Below are 13810 nucleotides of genomic sequence, written 5' to 3' on the forward strand. Positions count from 1 at the left end.
TTGGTTTTGTCTTGTTTTAATTTTTTTTTGGAGATGGAGTTTCACTCTTGCTGCCCAGGCTGGAGTGCAATGGCGTAATCTCAGCTCACTGCAACCTCCGTCTCCCAGGTTCAAGCGAGTCTCCTGCCTCAGCCACCCGAGTAGCTGGGATTACAGGCGCCTGCCACCATGCCCGGCTAATTTTGTATTTTTAGTAGAAACGGGGTTTCTCCATGTTGGTCAGGCTGGTCTCAAACACCCGACCTCAGGTGATCCTCCCGCCTCGGCCTCCCAAAGTGCTGGGATTACAGACACGAGCCACTGCACCCAGCTTAGAGACGAGGTCTCGGCATGTTGCCCAGGCTGGTCTCAAACTCCTGGGCTCAAGTGATCCATCTGCCTCAGCCTCCCAAAGTGCTAGTATGGCAGGCGTGAGCCACTGCGCCCAGCCTGTGGGTTATAGTTTGGATGCAGCTGCGGTGATATCCTGAAGTCTGTCGTCATCAGAGTCACGATTTACAAGTCGAAGACAGCCTAATTACAACAGTTAACCTGTGAAAAGATGGATAGGGCTGAAGCTGAAGGGCTCAGTTCTAGGACCTCATTAACATCCCTGTGACAACAGCCATTGCATTCTTTGTAGCTGTGGTGCTGCCAGTATATACAAAGAGTCCATCAGGTTCCCTGTCTATGGGCCAGACACTCACTTCCTCAGCAAACCCCCCTCACCTGCCTACAGGCCCCTCTGGGCTCAGGCAGGCTCCCTTGTCCTCCAGGCTCAGAGCTCTCTTCCTTAATGAGATACCAGTCATGGACCAGTTCATGAATGACTATGTGGAAGAAGCCAACCGGGAAATTGAGAAGTATAACCAGGAACTGGAACAGCAGGAGTATCATGACCTCTTTGAGCTGAAGCCCTAGAGGAAGGCTGGGCCCGTACGTCCTGCAGAATGTCCACCTTGGAGATGGACGAACGGGTGTCTTAACCTCAGCTCTCCTGGAGGCCTCTCCCTTAAGGGGCTGTCTTTGTTCTCCTTGGCCTATGTGTGCTGGCTTGAGTGCATGTTGTCTTTATTCCCTGTATAGCGCTGAAGAGCATCACCTGCACCATTGATTTTGGGGGTGGGGGGAATACTCAAGGATGAGCAGATGGGGCCTGCCCATCTACGTGTGCAACTGGCAGTCCAGGAGCTCTGGGTTTCTGATAACAGGATCTCCTTTGGGCTCTTGAGGTTGGGGAGAAGCATTAGGATTACACAGAGGAGCTACTGGGACTTAGAAGGAACCCTGGCTGCCAGAACTGTGGCCATGTCTGGGAGGCGAGACCATGACAGGCCTCAAGCCTCAGATGCTGCTCCACGAGAGCCATCTTCCCCAGTGGAGTGCCTGCCTCCCCTGCTAGGCCCCTTTCTGAAGGAGCTGGCCGTACTGGCCATGGGCCCAGTCCTGGGAGGAGCAGCACAGCCTTGCCCAGGCAGAGTCCACAGAGCCAGCAGCTTGGGTTGAGATGAATAATGTGTTCACAAATGAGGGGATTTCCCTTCTGGACTAAACTGAAGGAGAGGCTTGTTGCTTTCCAGAGGTATGTGGCTCTTAAGTTGACATCTGCTTTTCCCCTTGTGGGTGGTTCTTTAGCTCTCCTGTCACACCATTCGGGTGTCCTAATGTAGTGACAAGAGCAAGCCTGCTCAGGCCCCCTGGCGAGGCTTCACCTCACTGTGGAAGGGGGCGTCCTGCAGCTGGTTAGTCTTAGGCCTGGTGGCTGATCACTTGTGGGGTCAGTCTCCAGCACCCGGCCCTCCCACAAGCCTTGCCAAGGAAGGCCTGCTTTTCAGCCACAAACTTCAGGAAACTCATCCCCCCGCTCCCCAAAGCGTTGTTGCTGGCCCTGGGCTTGTGTGGCTCCTGAGGATTGAGAATTTCAAATAATTGCAATACCTGAGTTAGAATTCCTTCTAATGGCATTGTTTTCAGCTGGACCATAAAGCAGAGGGGAATTACAAGTGTGTCCCATGCCTGAGCTTCATAATTGGTGTGGGGGACAGGGGAGTCACAGCCACTGATACTTAGGTGATGTTTCTTAGGACTTCAGTGCCTCAGCTACCTGAACTGTAAATGTTTTCTGATTTTCACATTTTTTTTTTTGCATGCCTTAGGAAGAAGCACATAGGTAAAACCAGCAGTTTCCAGTAATATAGGGGGTTTTTGAGCAAGGCCCCTGGAGCAGCGGAGAGACAAGATGGAGCACATGTAGTCTGTGTGCCTGGTCACACAGAGGCCTGCATGCAAGTAGCAAAGCAGCTCTCAAGGGCTTGTCGGTAAAATATATTAGAAAAAAAAAACAATTTGAAGCCAAATGAACAAAACTCCAGATACCATTGATAAGAAATTTTGCATCAAGAAGGGCTTCTGAAAAGACCTGCGTGCTCCAGTCCCAGCTCCAAAAGCCACTGGTGACAAGGTCCCCACTGTGGAACCTAAGTCTGGGAGCCCCCTGACTTATGGCTGGCCAGAGGCTGGGGTCTGTCAAGGGCTTGCCTCTGCTTCAGAATCAATAACATAGATCTTAAGTGCAATTGATTAATAAGCAATGAGTTACTGTAGCTTCCTTTAGCTCTACCGAACTCTTTTTAAAAACTCAAACTTGAGCAGCCTTAGAAAAGGGGTTGGGGGGTGGGAACCACAGGCCATTTCTCTAAGTGGGCTGCTGTGAAGTTTTAAATGAAAGCTCTAGCTTTAGGAGCTTGAGCCATTTCCTGACTGCACTGGCCTGGCAGTCTGGCTGCTGCACAAGAGTTTTTAAAGAGGGGTCGGAGCCCGCACGTGAGAGCGGGTCTTCTCACCATGTGGGGCTGTACTACGTGGTGGTCTTGGTTTCTGTTCATAGAAATGCTCTCTCACCAACTTGCCCCACTGTCCCAACTCCTCTCCTCTTAGAGAAAAAACTGTGATTACCTCAACTTGAATATGAAACTGTGATTGAAAAAAGTCAAAACGTTAAGAAGCATCAAAGCCAAAAAAGGCAAAACTGGCTGAGGCTTCTGTCGATGCTCCTCAGCCTACTCGGGAACGTGAAGGGGCAGCTGGCGAAAGGGCATTCCTGGGGCCACTTGCTCTGCCCCACTGATAAGGCACACCAGCGGTCCACTGTGTGAGCTCTTTGAGGACTGAGGCCAGGGGATGCCTCCTGGAACCTGCCAGGCCTCTCTGTTCTGTGAAGTTCAGTATCCACTTGATTCCTCCAGGCGGCGCTCTAGGTGGGAGGAGCAGGGTCTTCTGCTATCTCCAAAGGAATGGCCATGACACTGCTTTTGACCGTAGAAGTGGATCCAGGGACCCAGCAAAGACAGCGGGGGTGGGTTCCCAGGGACAGGCAGTCCTCCAGGGGCTTACATGCTTTTTGCCAACTTTCCTGTTAGCAGCTTCAGTTTATATCACCCAGAGTGCGTGGGATAATGTTGAAGTCGCTGAAGTTATGGGTTATTTTATGTTTTTACATGGGATTTTTCTGTTTTTGATTGGAAGAAGGAGACAGAAATTAGAGAAAATGGGATTATTATCCTAGGGAAGGGCCGTTGGCAAGGAGTTGAGCTGGCCCCTCTGAGCCCTGGGGGCTATTTGACCTGAAGCCTGGACACTGGGCCCTCCAGGTCGCAAGAAAAAGTTCCCTCCTAAATTCTATTAGGATTTTGGAGAATTTTTGCACAGTAATAAGCTCTGGGTTGCTCTTTGGGCTTCTCAAAAGGGAAAAGTTCAATTCAAAGATTGTAAACTACGAAGTATTCCAGCCGTGTTGCTGATCTAGTTGGATAGTTGTACCTCAAAAAACTAGGTGAGAACTGGCTTCCTCATTGTCCCAGGGTGTCAAATACTAATGACATAAGAGCTCACTTACGTGCCAAAATTCACTTTTATACTAGTTTTTCAGTGCTTTAATATTTGTAACTTAAATTTTAAAACTCGTATTTACAAACACTACTGTAACTTCAGTGAAACTGAATTGTGTGATTGAAGCTTTTTGCTTATCATAGTATTTATTACACTACTTAATTCAGTAAATATATAAAAGTAGCCTTCAATTTATTTTTATATTATTTCACGTTTTTACCTGCAGTTGTGTATGTGAATTTACCTTGGTAATCGAGATGTCATGCTAAGGACCAATAAACTATCACTGAACAAGCAAGGCCTCCAGACGATGCCTGTGCCATAGACTCAGTCCCGTGGTGCTCCTGGGGCGGGGGTGACGGGGGTCGGCCCTCAGCCTCCCCTGGACGCCTCTGCTGGGGATGCTGCGGGGAGTCCTTGGAGCTCACACTCCCTTGCTAGACGCCGGAGCAGCCCGTGGAGAATAAAATTCATCTGAAGAAACCACACTGGCTTGCGGGGTGGGAACTTGGGGAGTCCCAGAACTCGGGGAGGGGCTCAAGGAAGCCGGCTATGGGAACGGGGATCTCCCGGGCCCTCCCGCCCCACCCGGGTCCGTCACCCTCGTCTTAGGCCGCCGTGCACGGGTGCCGGTTATCGGCCCCAGACTGCCGCGGCGAGCTGTAGTAGGAACCACGCCTTTCCAGCCTGATGGGCGCGTTTCCGCGCAGTGAAAGCTTGGCGAGGTGGCTCCTCGGTCCTACTTTATACATGGGGACGACTGGAGGCGCTGACGGGTCAAGTAAGGGACGGATTTGGCGCTGCGCGTTGGAACCGCAAGTTCTAATGGGGAGGTTTGCCGGAGCCCGTGGAGCTCTAGAGGAGCGACCAGAAAGGCATCAGCTGTCCCCGTGCAAGCTCGGGTTCCACTCGCCAGGCGGTTCCTGCCGCACGTGGCGCGGGCCTCCCACCTGACCACACCTCGGGCCCCCGGTGGCCGCGCGGGGAGGTGAAGAAAAGGGGCGCCCGCCGCCAGTCCATAGACACCCTGCTTCTTGTCAACCAGTCGCTGGGTGGGACAAGGGGAAATGCCCCACTGGGCAGATGTGGAAGCTGGCCCGGGGGAAAGGGTGTGTAGCCTCCGCAGATAGCTTCAGGTGATTAGGATGGTGGTCTTAGGTTTGGAAGTTCCTTGAGATAAATTAGTCCTGTGCAAACCAAATGCAAATCTGCACGGGAATGGCCTGGTAGACTTGGGGGAGGGGGCTGGCAGCAATGTTACCCCTTCACAACCTCTTCCCCAGAGCCTCCAGCATCCCCATCCTGCAGGCCGGGGTGTGAACTTTGATGGAGCGCCTGTGGTTGCATTATGGCAAAACCTCTAGGGTTTGGGGATTAACCCCTAGGAATTGCCAGAATGATGGGGAGGCAGTAAATGGTGAAGGGCTCTCAGAGGGACTTAGAGGCCAGGAAACCTGAGGATGGGGAAGGGATCCCATCTTCCACCTGGAGCTCTCAGTAGGGACAGGGGACTACTGAAACCCTAGTGCTGCTTACCAGAGTGGGAGCCCCAGAGTCAGGGAATCCTGGCAGAGTCTATTGTGGAAAGTGATTTAGAGCAGATCTCATGTGAAACTGCTGAAAATCAGAGAGCCTGCCAAGGAACACGGAGAAACACCAGTGTTAATCTCTATCCTACACTCTAGGGAAAAGTTATGCCCCAAAAAAGACATGACCATGTGACCCACTTCCAGCCCATGACAGAAAGAGATCAGCTTGGTTTCTGCAGGAGTCCAGACTAGTACCAGCTACAAGTCAGCCGGGCCCAGGCACTAATATGTCATCAGAACCCTCTATCTTCAGTGGCTTCTTTCTTCCCCTGCAGCAAGCTTCCTCTACGCCACCAGCAGCACTAGGGTCCCATAGGCAAGGATCACATTCTCATCCCTGAATAGTTACAATGGTCAGGAGGAATGGAGTTTTCTGATTAGCCTGGCCTTGGGTCTCCATACCAGGCCCATATGAGAGGTGGGCCCTCCACAGAACGGCTTGCTTCCCTAAACCAGCATTACACATCTCCCTGCAGTTTCTGAGCTTTTCTGATAAGTCAGACACCTACTTGATTTTTTTTTTTTTTCGAGACAGTCTCGCTGTGTCACCCAGGCTGGAGTGCAGTGGTGAGATCTTGGCTCACTGCAACCTCCACCCCCTGGGTTCAAGAGATTCTGCTGCCTCAGCCTCCCGGGTAGCTGGGATTTTAGGCACATGCCACCACGCCCAACTTTTTTTTTTTTTTTTTTTTTTTGTACTAGAGGTGGGGTTTCACCATGTTGAGAAGGCTGGTCTTGAACTCCTGACTTCAAGTGATCCACCAGCCTTAGCCTCCGAAAGTGCTGGGATTACAGGCATGAACCACCACACCTGGCTTTTTTTTTTTTTTTTTTTTTTTTTTTTAAAGACAGAGTCTCACTCTGTTGTCCAGGCTGGAGTGCAGTGGTGCAATTACACCTCACTGCAGCCTCAACCTCCTGGGACTCAGGTAATCTCCCATCTCAGCTTCTTGAGTAGCTAGGACTACAGGCATGTGCCACCTCACCCAGCTAACCTACACGATTTTTTTTTTTTTTTAAACAGAGTCTCACTCTGTAGCCTAGGCTATAGATCACGGCTCACTGCAGCCTCAACCTCCCTGGGTTCAGGTCATCCTCCCCACTCAGCCTCCCGAATAGCTGGGACTACAGGTGCACACCACTATGCCGGGCCAAATTTTGCATTTTTTGTAGCGATGTTATCTATGTTGCGCAGGCAGGTTTCAAACTCTTGGGCTCAAGCGATCTCCTGCCTTGGCCTCCCAAAGTGCTATGTTACAGGTGTAAACCACTGCACCCAGCCCATTGTTTGATTTTATAGTGCCTCAGTACAACCCAGGGATACCAGTGATCATGGGATCCTGTTTGAGAATCTATTTTTCTTAAACAAAAGAAAGGTCAAAAAGAAAAAAAAAAGAAGAAGAGAAAAAGACAGGTCATGTAGAGCCGGGCACGGTGCCTCACACCTGTAATCCCAGCGTTTTGGGAGGCCAAGGCAGGCGCATCACTTGAGGTCAGGAGTTCTAGACCAGCCTGGCCAACATGATGAAACCCTGTCTCTACTAAAAATACAAAAATTAGCCGGGCGTGGTGGCAGGTGCCTATAATCCCAGCTACTCGGGGGAGCCGAGGCAGGAGAATCACTTGAACCTGGGAAGCGGAGGTTGCAGTGAGCCGAGATCGTGCCATCGCACTCAAGCCTGGGCAACAGAGCGAGACTTCATCTCAAAAAAAAAAAAAAAAAGGCCAAGCGTGGTGGCTCACGCCTGTAATCCCAGCACTTTGGGAGGCCGAGGTGGGTGGATCACGAGGTCAGGGGTTCAAGACCAGCCTGACCAACATGGTGAAACCCTGTCTCTACTAAAAATACAAAAATTAGCTGGGCATGGTGGCGGGCGCCTGTAATCCCAGCTACTCAGGAGGCTGAGGCAGGGGAATTGCTTGAACCTGGGAGGCAGAGGTTGCAGTGAGCCTATATGGCACCACTGCACTCCAGCCTGGGCGACAGAGCAAGACTCCATCTCAAAAAAAAAAAAAAAAAAAGGTCATTTAGACTGTGATGTGGGGAATGGGCTGCTGCTCCACGTGGGTGGAGGTGAGAAGTGGACCAACTGGAGAGCCATTTTGAAGGAACAATTGACAAGACCATGACTAACTAGGCAACAGCTAAGGATATGACCTGGACGTAAAAGTGGAAAAAGCCCAAGTGGAAAAAACCCAACGTTTTGAAATAAATCCAAAGGCTTTTTTTGTTTCATTCTCTAAAAATTTGACGAAAAATAAATTTGTTTATCCACAAATTATTCCTGTTTTTCCCAGGCCTCTGCATTCCTAAATTGACCAGCTAAAAGAGTTTGGTTTTTTAAAAAATTACATCAGGTTCAATAAATTTTATGTCCTACTCATAAATGACTGTAAATCTGTAAAATATATATAAACCAAATAAAGTGTGAATAATTTTCATTTTATCCCACAAATTACTACTGCTTTTCCTGCAGCAATAAAGTATGATTTTTGTTTTCCTCTCATGACTGGACATGTTTAAGAAACTTTACATCTTTACTCTGAAATTTCATGTCTGGATGAATATACAAATAGAGAAATAAGGACAACAGGAAATGGAAAGATGGTTTGATAAGATTATTTCAGTTTGAGACAAAATTCATGGAATTTTCTAGCCACGAAAACTACATTCCAGCTTATTTGTTTTATAGATAACAATGATCAGAGATCTAAAGAGGCTGGAGGTCTTGCTCCAGGGTGTCGCCCTGGGCCTCCCCACCACCTCTCTCTCCCTGTGCCTCCAAATTCCTGGGAGGAGTTGGGGCTGGAGGGGAGGGTGACCTGGATGGGGTCTCAGGCCACATCAGCCCCCAATGGTGACATCCAGGCCCCTGAGCAGGATGGGGACCAGCGAGGAGAGCCATGGGTGAGGAAGACATGAGGGACACAGATCGGCCAAGGATGGCCAGGAGGTGACAGTCTACCCAGAGAACCTTAGGGTCACCAGGTAGAATTCTTCCTTGGGTAGCAGGTGATGGGATTTTGATGGAGTAGGGCCTGGGGGTAGATGAGGGTGGGGAAGGAAGCCAGTGTTTGGTTGTGAGAGACTGGGCTGTGGAGGGCAGAGAGGCCTGACAGGAGGGCAGTGGGGCAGCCCTGGAATCTTCCTGCCCAGTGGTCTGCTGCATGCCTGCCGCAAGACCTTGACAGTCTGTATGCCTGGAATTCATGAGCTCTTAGAATCAGTGAGCCAAGAGCCCTAGCCCACTCCTGCCCATGCTAGCTTTGGACTGTGAGTATGGACTGAGGGGCGGGGCAGACAGATGCCATCCTCAGGGGAGCAGTTCCTTGTTGACCCTCTGCAGGGCAGGGTCTCCTTGCCCTCCTGGATGCCCTTATGTTATAGTAGCCTGGATCTTTCTCTCAGTAGGGGTAGATGGCAACTGAGAGAGGGCTTACTGCTGTGTTTGTTGAGCACCAAAGGGTTATCCTCCCACCTACCCAAGGGGCCTGGAGATGCCCCCCAGGAAAGAGAGGAGGCCAGTGGAGGCTATGTTCCCCCTCCCAGCACCCTGCAGCACTACCAGGACAACCAGTCTCATGCTGGTCTCCTATGGATAGAAAGCAAAAGCTGACGGGACAGGAAGAGTTATGGGGTGGGGGAAGACAGTCTAAACAAAGATTGAGATCACTTGAAGCCAGGTGTTCAGGACCAGCCTGGGCAACACAGCAAGGCCGTCTTTTCCAAAAATTTTGAAAATAAAAAAATTAGCTGGGCGTGATGACACCTGCTTGTAGTCCCAGCTACTTGGGAGGCTGAGGTGGGAGGATGAGTTGAGCCCAGGAGGTCAAGGCTGCAGTGAGCTGTGATTGTGCCACTGTAATCCAGCCTGGGTGACAGAGAAAGACCCTATCTAAAAAAATTTAAAAAGATTTGGATGGGAACAGGAGACTGGCATGGTTGCTGGGGTCCAGTTAGACCACGAGGGAGTATCAGGCAGTTGATTCAGTGGGCAGCTGAGCCCAGTCACTTGGCCTGGTTCAGAGCTGGACATAGGGCTCCCATAAATAAGTAACCATTACAGATGACAAGTCCTCAATCATACAGAGATAGCATGGGAACAGCAACTCTTCTCCCCAGGAACAGCGGGGAGGTGGAGCAGCTGCAGCTGGAGAAGGGCTGCCAGGGGCTGAGAACGCTGGTCAAGGCAGCGGGAGCCCCAAGAGGCTGGTAAAATCCCAGTGACTTGAGAGAGAGCGGCTGGCTGCGAGGTATGGGAAGCCATGCCTGCCAAGGGTCCAAGGAAGGCTATGGTAGCCAGGATGCTGAAGACCCGAGGTAGAAATAAAAGGACTCAGCTGAGTGCCGTGGCTCACGCCTGTAATCGCAATTTGGGAGGCCAAGGTGCGCAGATTTCGGGAACCTGGGAGATCGAGGTTGCAGTGAGCAGTGATCTCACGACTGCACTCCAGCCTGGGTGACACAGCAAGCCCCTGTCTTAATGAACAAATATAAAAAATAAAAATAAGGCTGGGCACAGTAGCTCATGCCTGTAATCCCAGCACTTTGGGAGGCTGAGGCAGGAGGATCACTTGAGCTCAGGAGCTTGAGACCAGCCTGGACAACATGGTGAGATCCCCATCTCTACAAAAATTAAAAAAAAAAAAAATGCCAGGCACAGTGGCTCATGCCTGTAATCCCAGCACTTTGGGAGGCCGAGGCAGTGGATCACCTGAGGCCAGGAGTTCAAGACCAGCCTAGCCAACATGGCAAAACCCCCTCTACCGAAAATACAAAAATTAGCCAGGCATGGCAGGCGGATCACGAGGTCAGGAGATCGAGACCATCCTGGCTAACAGAGTGAAATCCCATCTCTACTAAAAGTACAAAAAATTAGCCGGGCATAGTGGCTGGTGCCTGTAGTCCCAGCTACTCAGGAGGCTGAGGCAGGAGAATGGCGTGAACCCAGGAGGTGGAGCTTGCAGTGAGCCGAGATGGTGCCACTGCACTCCAGCCTGGGCAACAGAGCAAAACTCTGTCTCAAAAAAAAAAAAAAAAAAAAAAAAATTAGCCAGGCATGGTGGTGCATGACTGTAATCCCAGGTCCTGGGGAGGCTGAGGCGGCAGAATCGCTTGAACCCGGGAGACGGAGGTTGCAGTGAGCCAAGATTGCATCACTGCACTCCAGCCTGTGAGACAGAGTGAGACCCCATTTCTCTCAAAAAAAAAAAAAAAAAAAATTAGCCAGGCACAGTGGTGCACACCTGTAGTCCCAGCTGATGTGGGAGGATCGTCTGAGGCCAGGAGATCGAGGCTACAGTGAGCCGTGTTTGTGCCACTGCACTCCAACCTGGGTGGCAGAGCGAGACTCTGTCTCAACAAAATAAAAATCAAAGAAATAAAATGACTCAGTGAAATCTGGCCATCTGGGGTGAGAGGAAGGAGGCAGAGGGGAGTCGGGAGTATCTGGCTGGGACGCCCATTAGGCTAGACCAGAAAGCCTGAGTGAAATGGAGGATGGAGGATGGAGAAGAGAGCTTCGGGAGGGCATCATAGGCCTGAAATGCCTCCATGGAGATATTTGCCTTTAACACTCCTTTGGGTTTTTTGTTTGTTTTGAGATGGGTGGGTCTCCCTATGTTGCCCAAGCTGGTCTCAACACTCCTGGGCTCAAGGGATCCTCCCATCTCATCTTCCCTAGTAGCTGGAATTATAGGTATGTGCCACCGCACCTGGTTTACTTTTTGTTTTTTGTTTTGTTTTGTTTATTTGTTTTTGAGATGGAGTCTCAGCAGTTTCAGTGGTGTGGTGGGGACAAAAGACAGACATAGCGGGAGGGGCATGGAGCTCTGGAGAAAATTCCTCTTAAATGTAGCTGAGGGATAAGGCAGCACCCGGAGGGCAAGGGGCTCTAAGGGAATTTTTTTTTTTTTGAGACGGAGTCTCGCTCTGTCGCCTGGGCTGGAGTGCAGTGGCACGATCTCGGCTCACTGCAACTTCCACCTGCCGGGTTCAAGCGACTCTCCTGTCTCAGCTTCCCGAGTAGCTGGGACTACAGGCATGCGCCTCTATGCCCAGCTAATTTTTTTGTATTTTTAGTAGAGACGGGGTTTTACCATGTTGGTTTGCCAGGATGGTCGCCATCTCTGGACCTTGTGATCTGCCCACCTCGGCCTCCCAAAGTGCTGGAATTACAGGTGTGAGCCACCGCGCCCAGCCGGGGAATGTTTTGTTTTTAAAATGAGCCTTTTTGTTGTTGTTGTTGAGACAGGGTCTCCATCTGTCACCATGGCTGGAGTGCAGTGATGCAGTCTTGGCTCACTGCAGCCTTGACCTCCCTGGCTCAAACAATCCTCCCACCTCAGCCTCCTGAGTGGCTGGGACCACAGGCGTGTGCCACCAGGCCTGGCTAAGTTTTTGTAATTTTAGTAGAGATGGGGTTTCACCGTGTTGCCCAGGCTGGTCTCGAATTCCTGAGCTTGAGCAATCCTCTCACTTCTGCCTCCCGAAGTGCTGGGATTACAGGTGTGAGCCACCAAGCCCGGCCTAAAAATGAGATGTTATACATTTACTTCAGACCCCAGATTCTACAATCCACAGGCAAGATAAGTGGCATCAGGGGAGGACAGCAGAAAACTGTTAGGTGCACCTTGTGGAACCCAGCGGTTACAGTTTCAAGTCCACAGCCCAGTAAAGTCTGAGACCCCAAGGGAGGGAATGAGAGGGAAAGTGGGTGCCTGCATCTGGGTCCCTCAACCTGCCTGCCTATGTAAGGACCCAGTAGGGCACAGGACAGGAGATCTGGGGCACCAGTATTTGCCTTCAGCATCTGATCTACACAGGACAGGAGGCAGGTGGGAGGACTGAAGGAAACAGCCTCTGAAACAGGGTCAGTCTGGAGGCAGCAGGGGTGTGGGCCTCAGGGGTTCCCTCCAGGAGGGCCGAGGGAACAGAACCGCAGGGGCAGAGCACAGGTGTAGCAGAGAAGGGCTCAGTGCCAGTTCCTCTGAGAGACGGTCAGGGAGGGGACAGAGGGGGCCCATAGCCGACTAGGGGAGGCTTGGTCATGGGCTCCTCTTTCCTCAGTGGGCTGAGGGGTTAGGTCCTTTGAGGAGCGCTGAGGAGACTGTGGTAAGGGGAAGCGCCCTCCATCCCAGAGGCTTTCCTGGAACAAGTGGGTTGGAAGGACCAGGTGTTTGGGAGCTGCTGGGAGCAGGTGCAGAAGCCAAGGCATTCCCAGATGGGAGAGGCTGGGGGTGGCAAGGTGGCTTTTCAGGGATCCAGCGTGCATGCCACCTATGCAGCCATGCTCCGGGGGCGACATCCGCCTGTGTCCTTCAGCTCTCCCTCAGCCTCCACCGGCCACCCAGGAGTCAGTGCCTGGACTGGAGCTCTAGCTAGAGGGCGTCTAGGAAAGGTCCCAAGGGGTGCACAGGATGACCTGGTGTCTCTCCAGAGTCACCCCTGCTAAAATACTATGTGGCCAGCCCCAAGTCAGTTGCAGGTCATGGTGTTGGGATCTTCCACAAGGCCTCCTGGAGTCGCGCTGGAGGAGGGTGGTGTACTCAGTCGCGGAGCCCCAGGCCGTCCATCGCCAAGAGGAGCACTCCAGTGCTTCCCTCCTAACGCGTTCTTATCTTGCCGGGAGGGGAACTGGGCCAGCCTTACTCACCCAAACTATGCATGAGGCTTCCCCAACGCGCCAGAAGCCCTTCCTTCGCAGAGGTGGGCTTGCCCCGGCCTGACCCCGTTCCTCTGCCATGGTTGGGGCACAGTGGCCGAGGACTCCGTCTCAGCGCGGCTGAGCCGGAAAGCGCTGGCGGCCGGAGAGGTCGGGAGGTTGGTTAGCGCTTTACGGAGCTGCGTGCTCCGTTTCCAAGGGCTGTGGAGCCTTCTACTGGGAGCCACCGTGGATCAGGCCAGGGGTTCGTCAGCTGCATTTGCCAGACCGCATCGCAGCACGCGCACCCACACGCGCACACGCCCTACTCGCAGGAGACTAAGCGCCCGAAAAGGCACGTCCCCGGGCGGGGTGCAGCCGGTCTAGGAAAGGGGACAGGGAGCAAGGGACATTTTGGGAAGGAAAAAGGGGGCGAACCATGACCTTGACCTAATAGAAGGCCGAGGGCGCGAAGAGGCTGGTAGATAAGTTGGCGAGGCTCGCAGCGAAAACCCAAAGCAGCCGAGCTCGGAGAGCGCCGTCTCAGCGGGCGAGGGCGTAGCCCGGGGAATGCACGGAGGTCCGTCTAGTCAGTCGGGGAGCGCTTCCTGGAGGAGGAGGAGAAGGACTTGCGGCCGGAGCTACGGGGATAAATGCAGGAGGCGGGGCAGCCAGCGGGCGTGGCCCTGCGGAGGTCCCCGGTCGAAAGGA

General features: G+C 52.2%; 1 protein-coding gene across 5 annotated transcripts in view; it reads left to right on the top strand.

The window, feature by feature from the left end:
- Positions 1–4161, top strand: part of DNAAF9 (dynein axonemal assembly factor 9) — a 160045-nt gene extending 155884 nt beyond the window's left edge. For 3 of the 5 annotated variants that reach the window (XM_054467962.2, XM_054467966.2, XM_063659469.1), the window contains one exon: positions 788–4161. In XM_054467962.2, the coding sequence (XP_054323937.1) occupies positions 788–900 (113 nt within the window). In that variant the 3' untranslated portion in view covers positions 901–4161. The remainder of the gene's footprint in view (positions 1–787) is intronic. The other 2 variants (XM_054467963.2, XM_054467965.2) reach the window with 2 other exon arrangements.
- The last annotated feature ends 9649 nt before the right edge of the window (positions 4162–13810 follow it).

The sequence above is a fragment of the Pongo pygmaeus genome, chromosome 21 (genome assembly GCF_028885625.2).
Source record: "Pongo pygmaeus isolate AG05252 chromosome 21, NHGRI_mPonPyg2-v2.0_pri, whole genome shotgun sequence".
Classification (NCBI taxonomy): domain Eukaryota; kingdom Metazoa; phylum Chordata; class Mammalia; order Primates; family Hominidae; genus Pongo; species Pongo pygmaeus.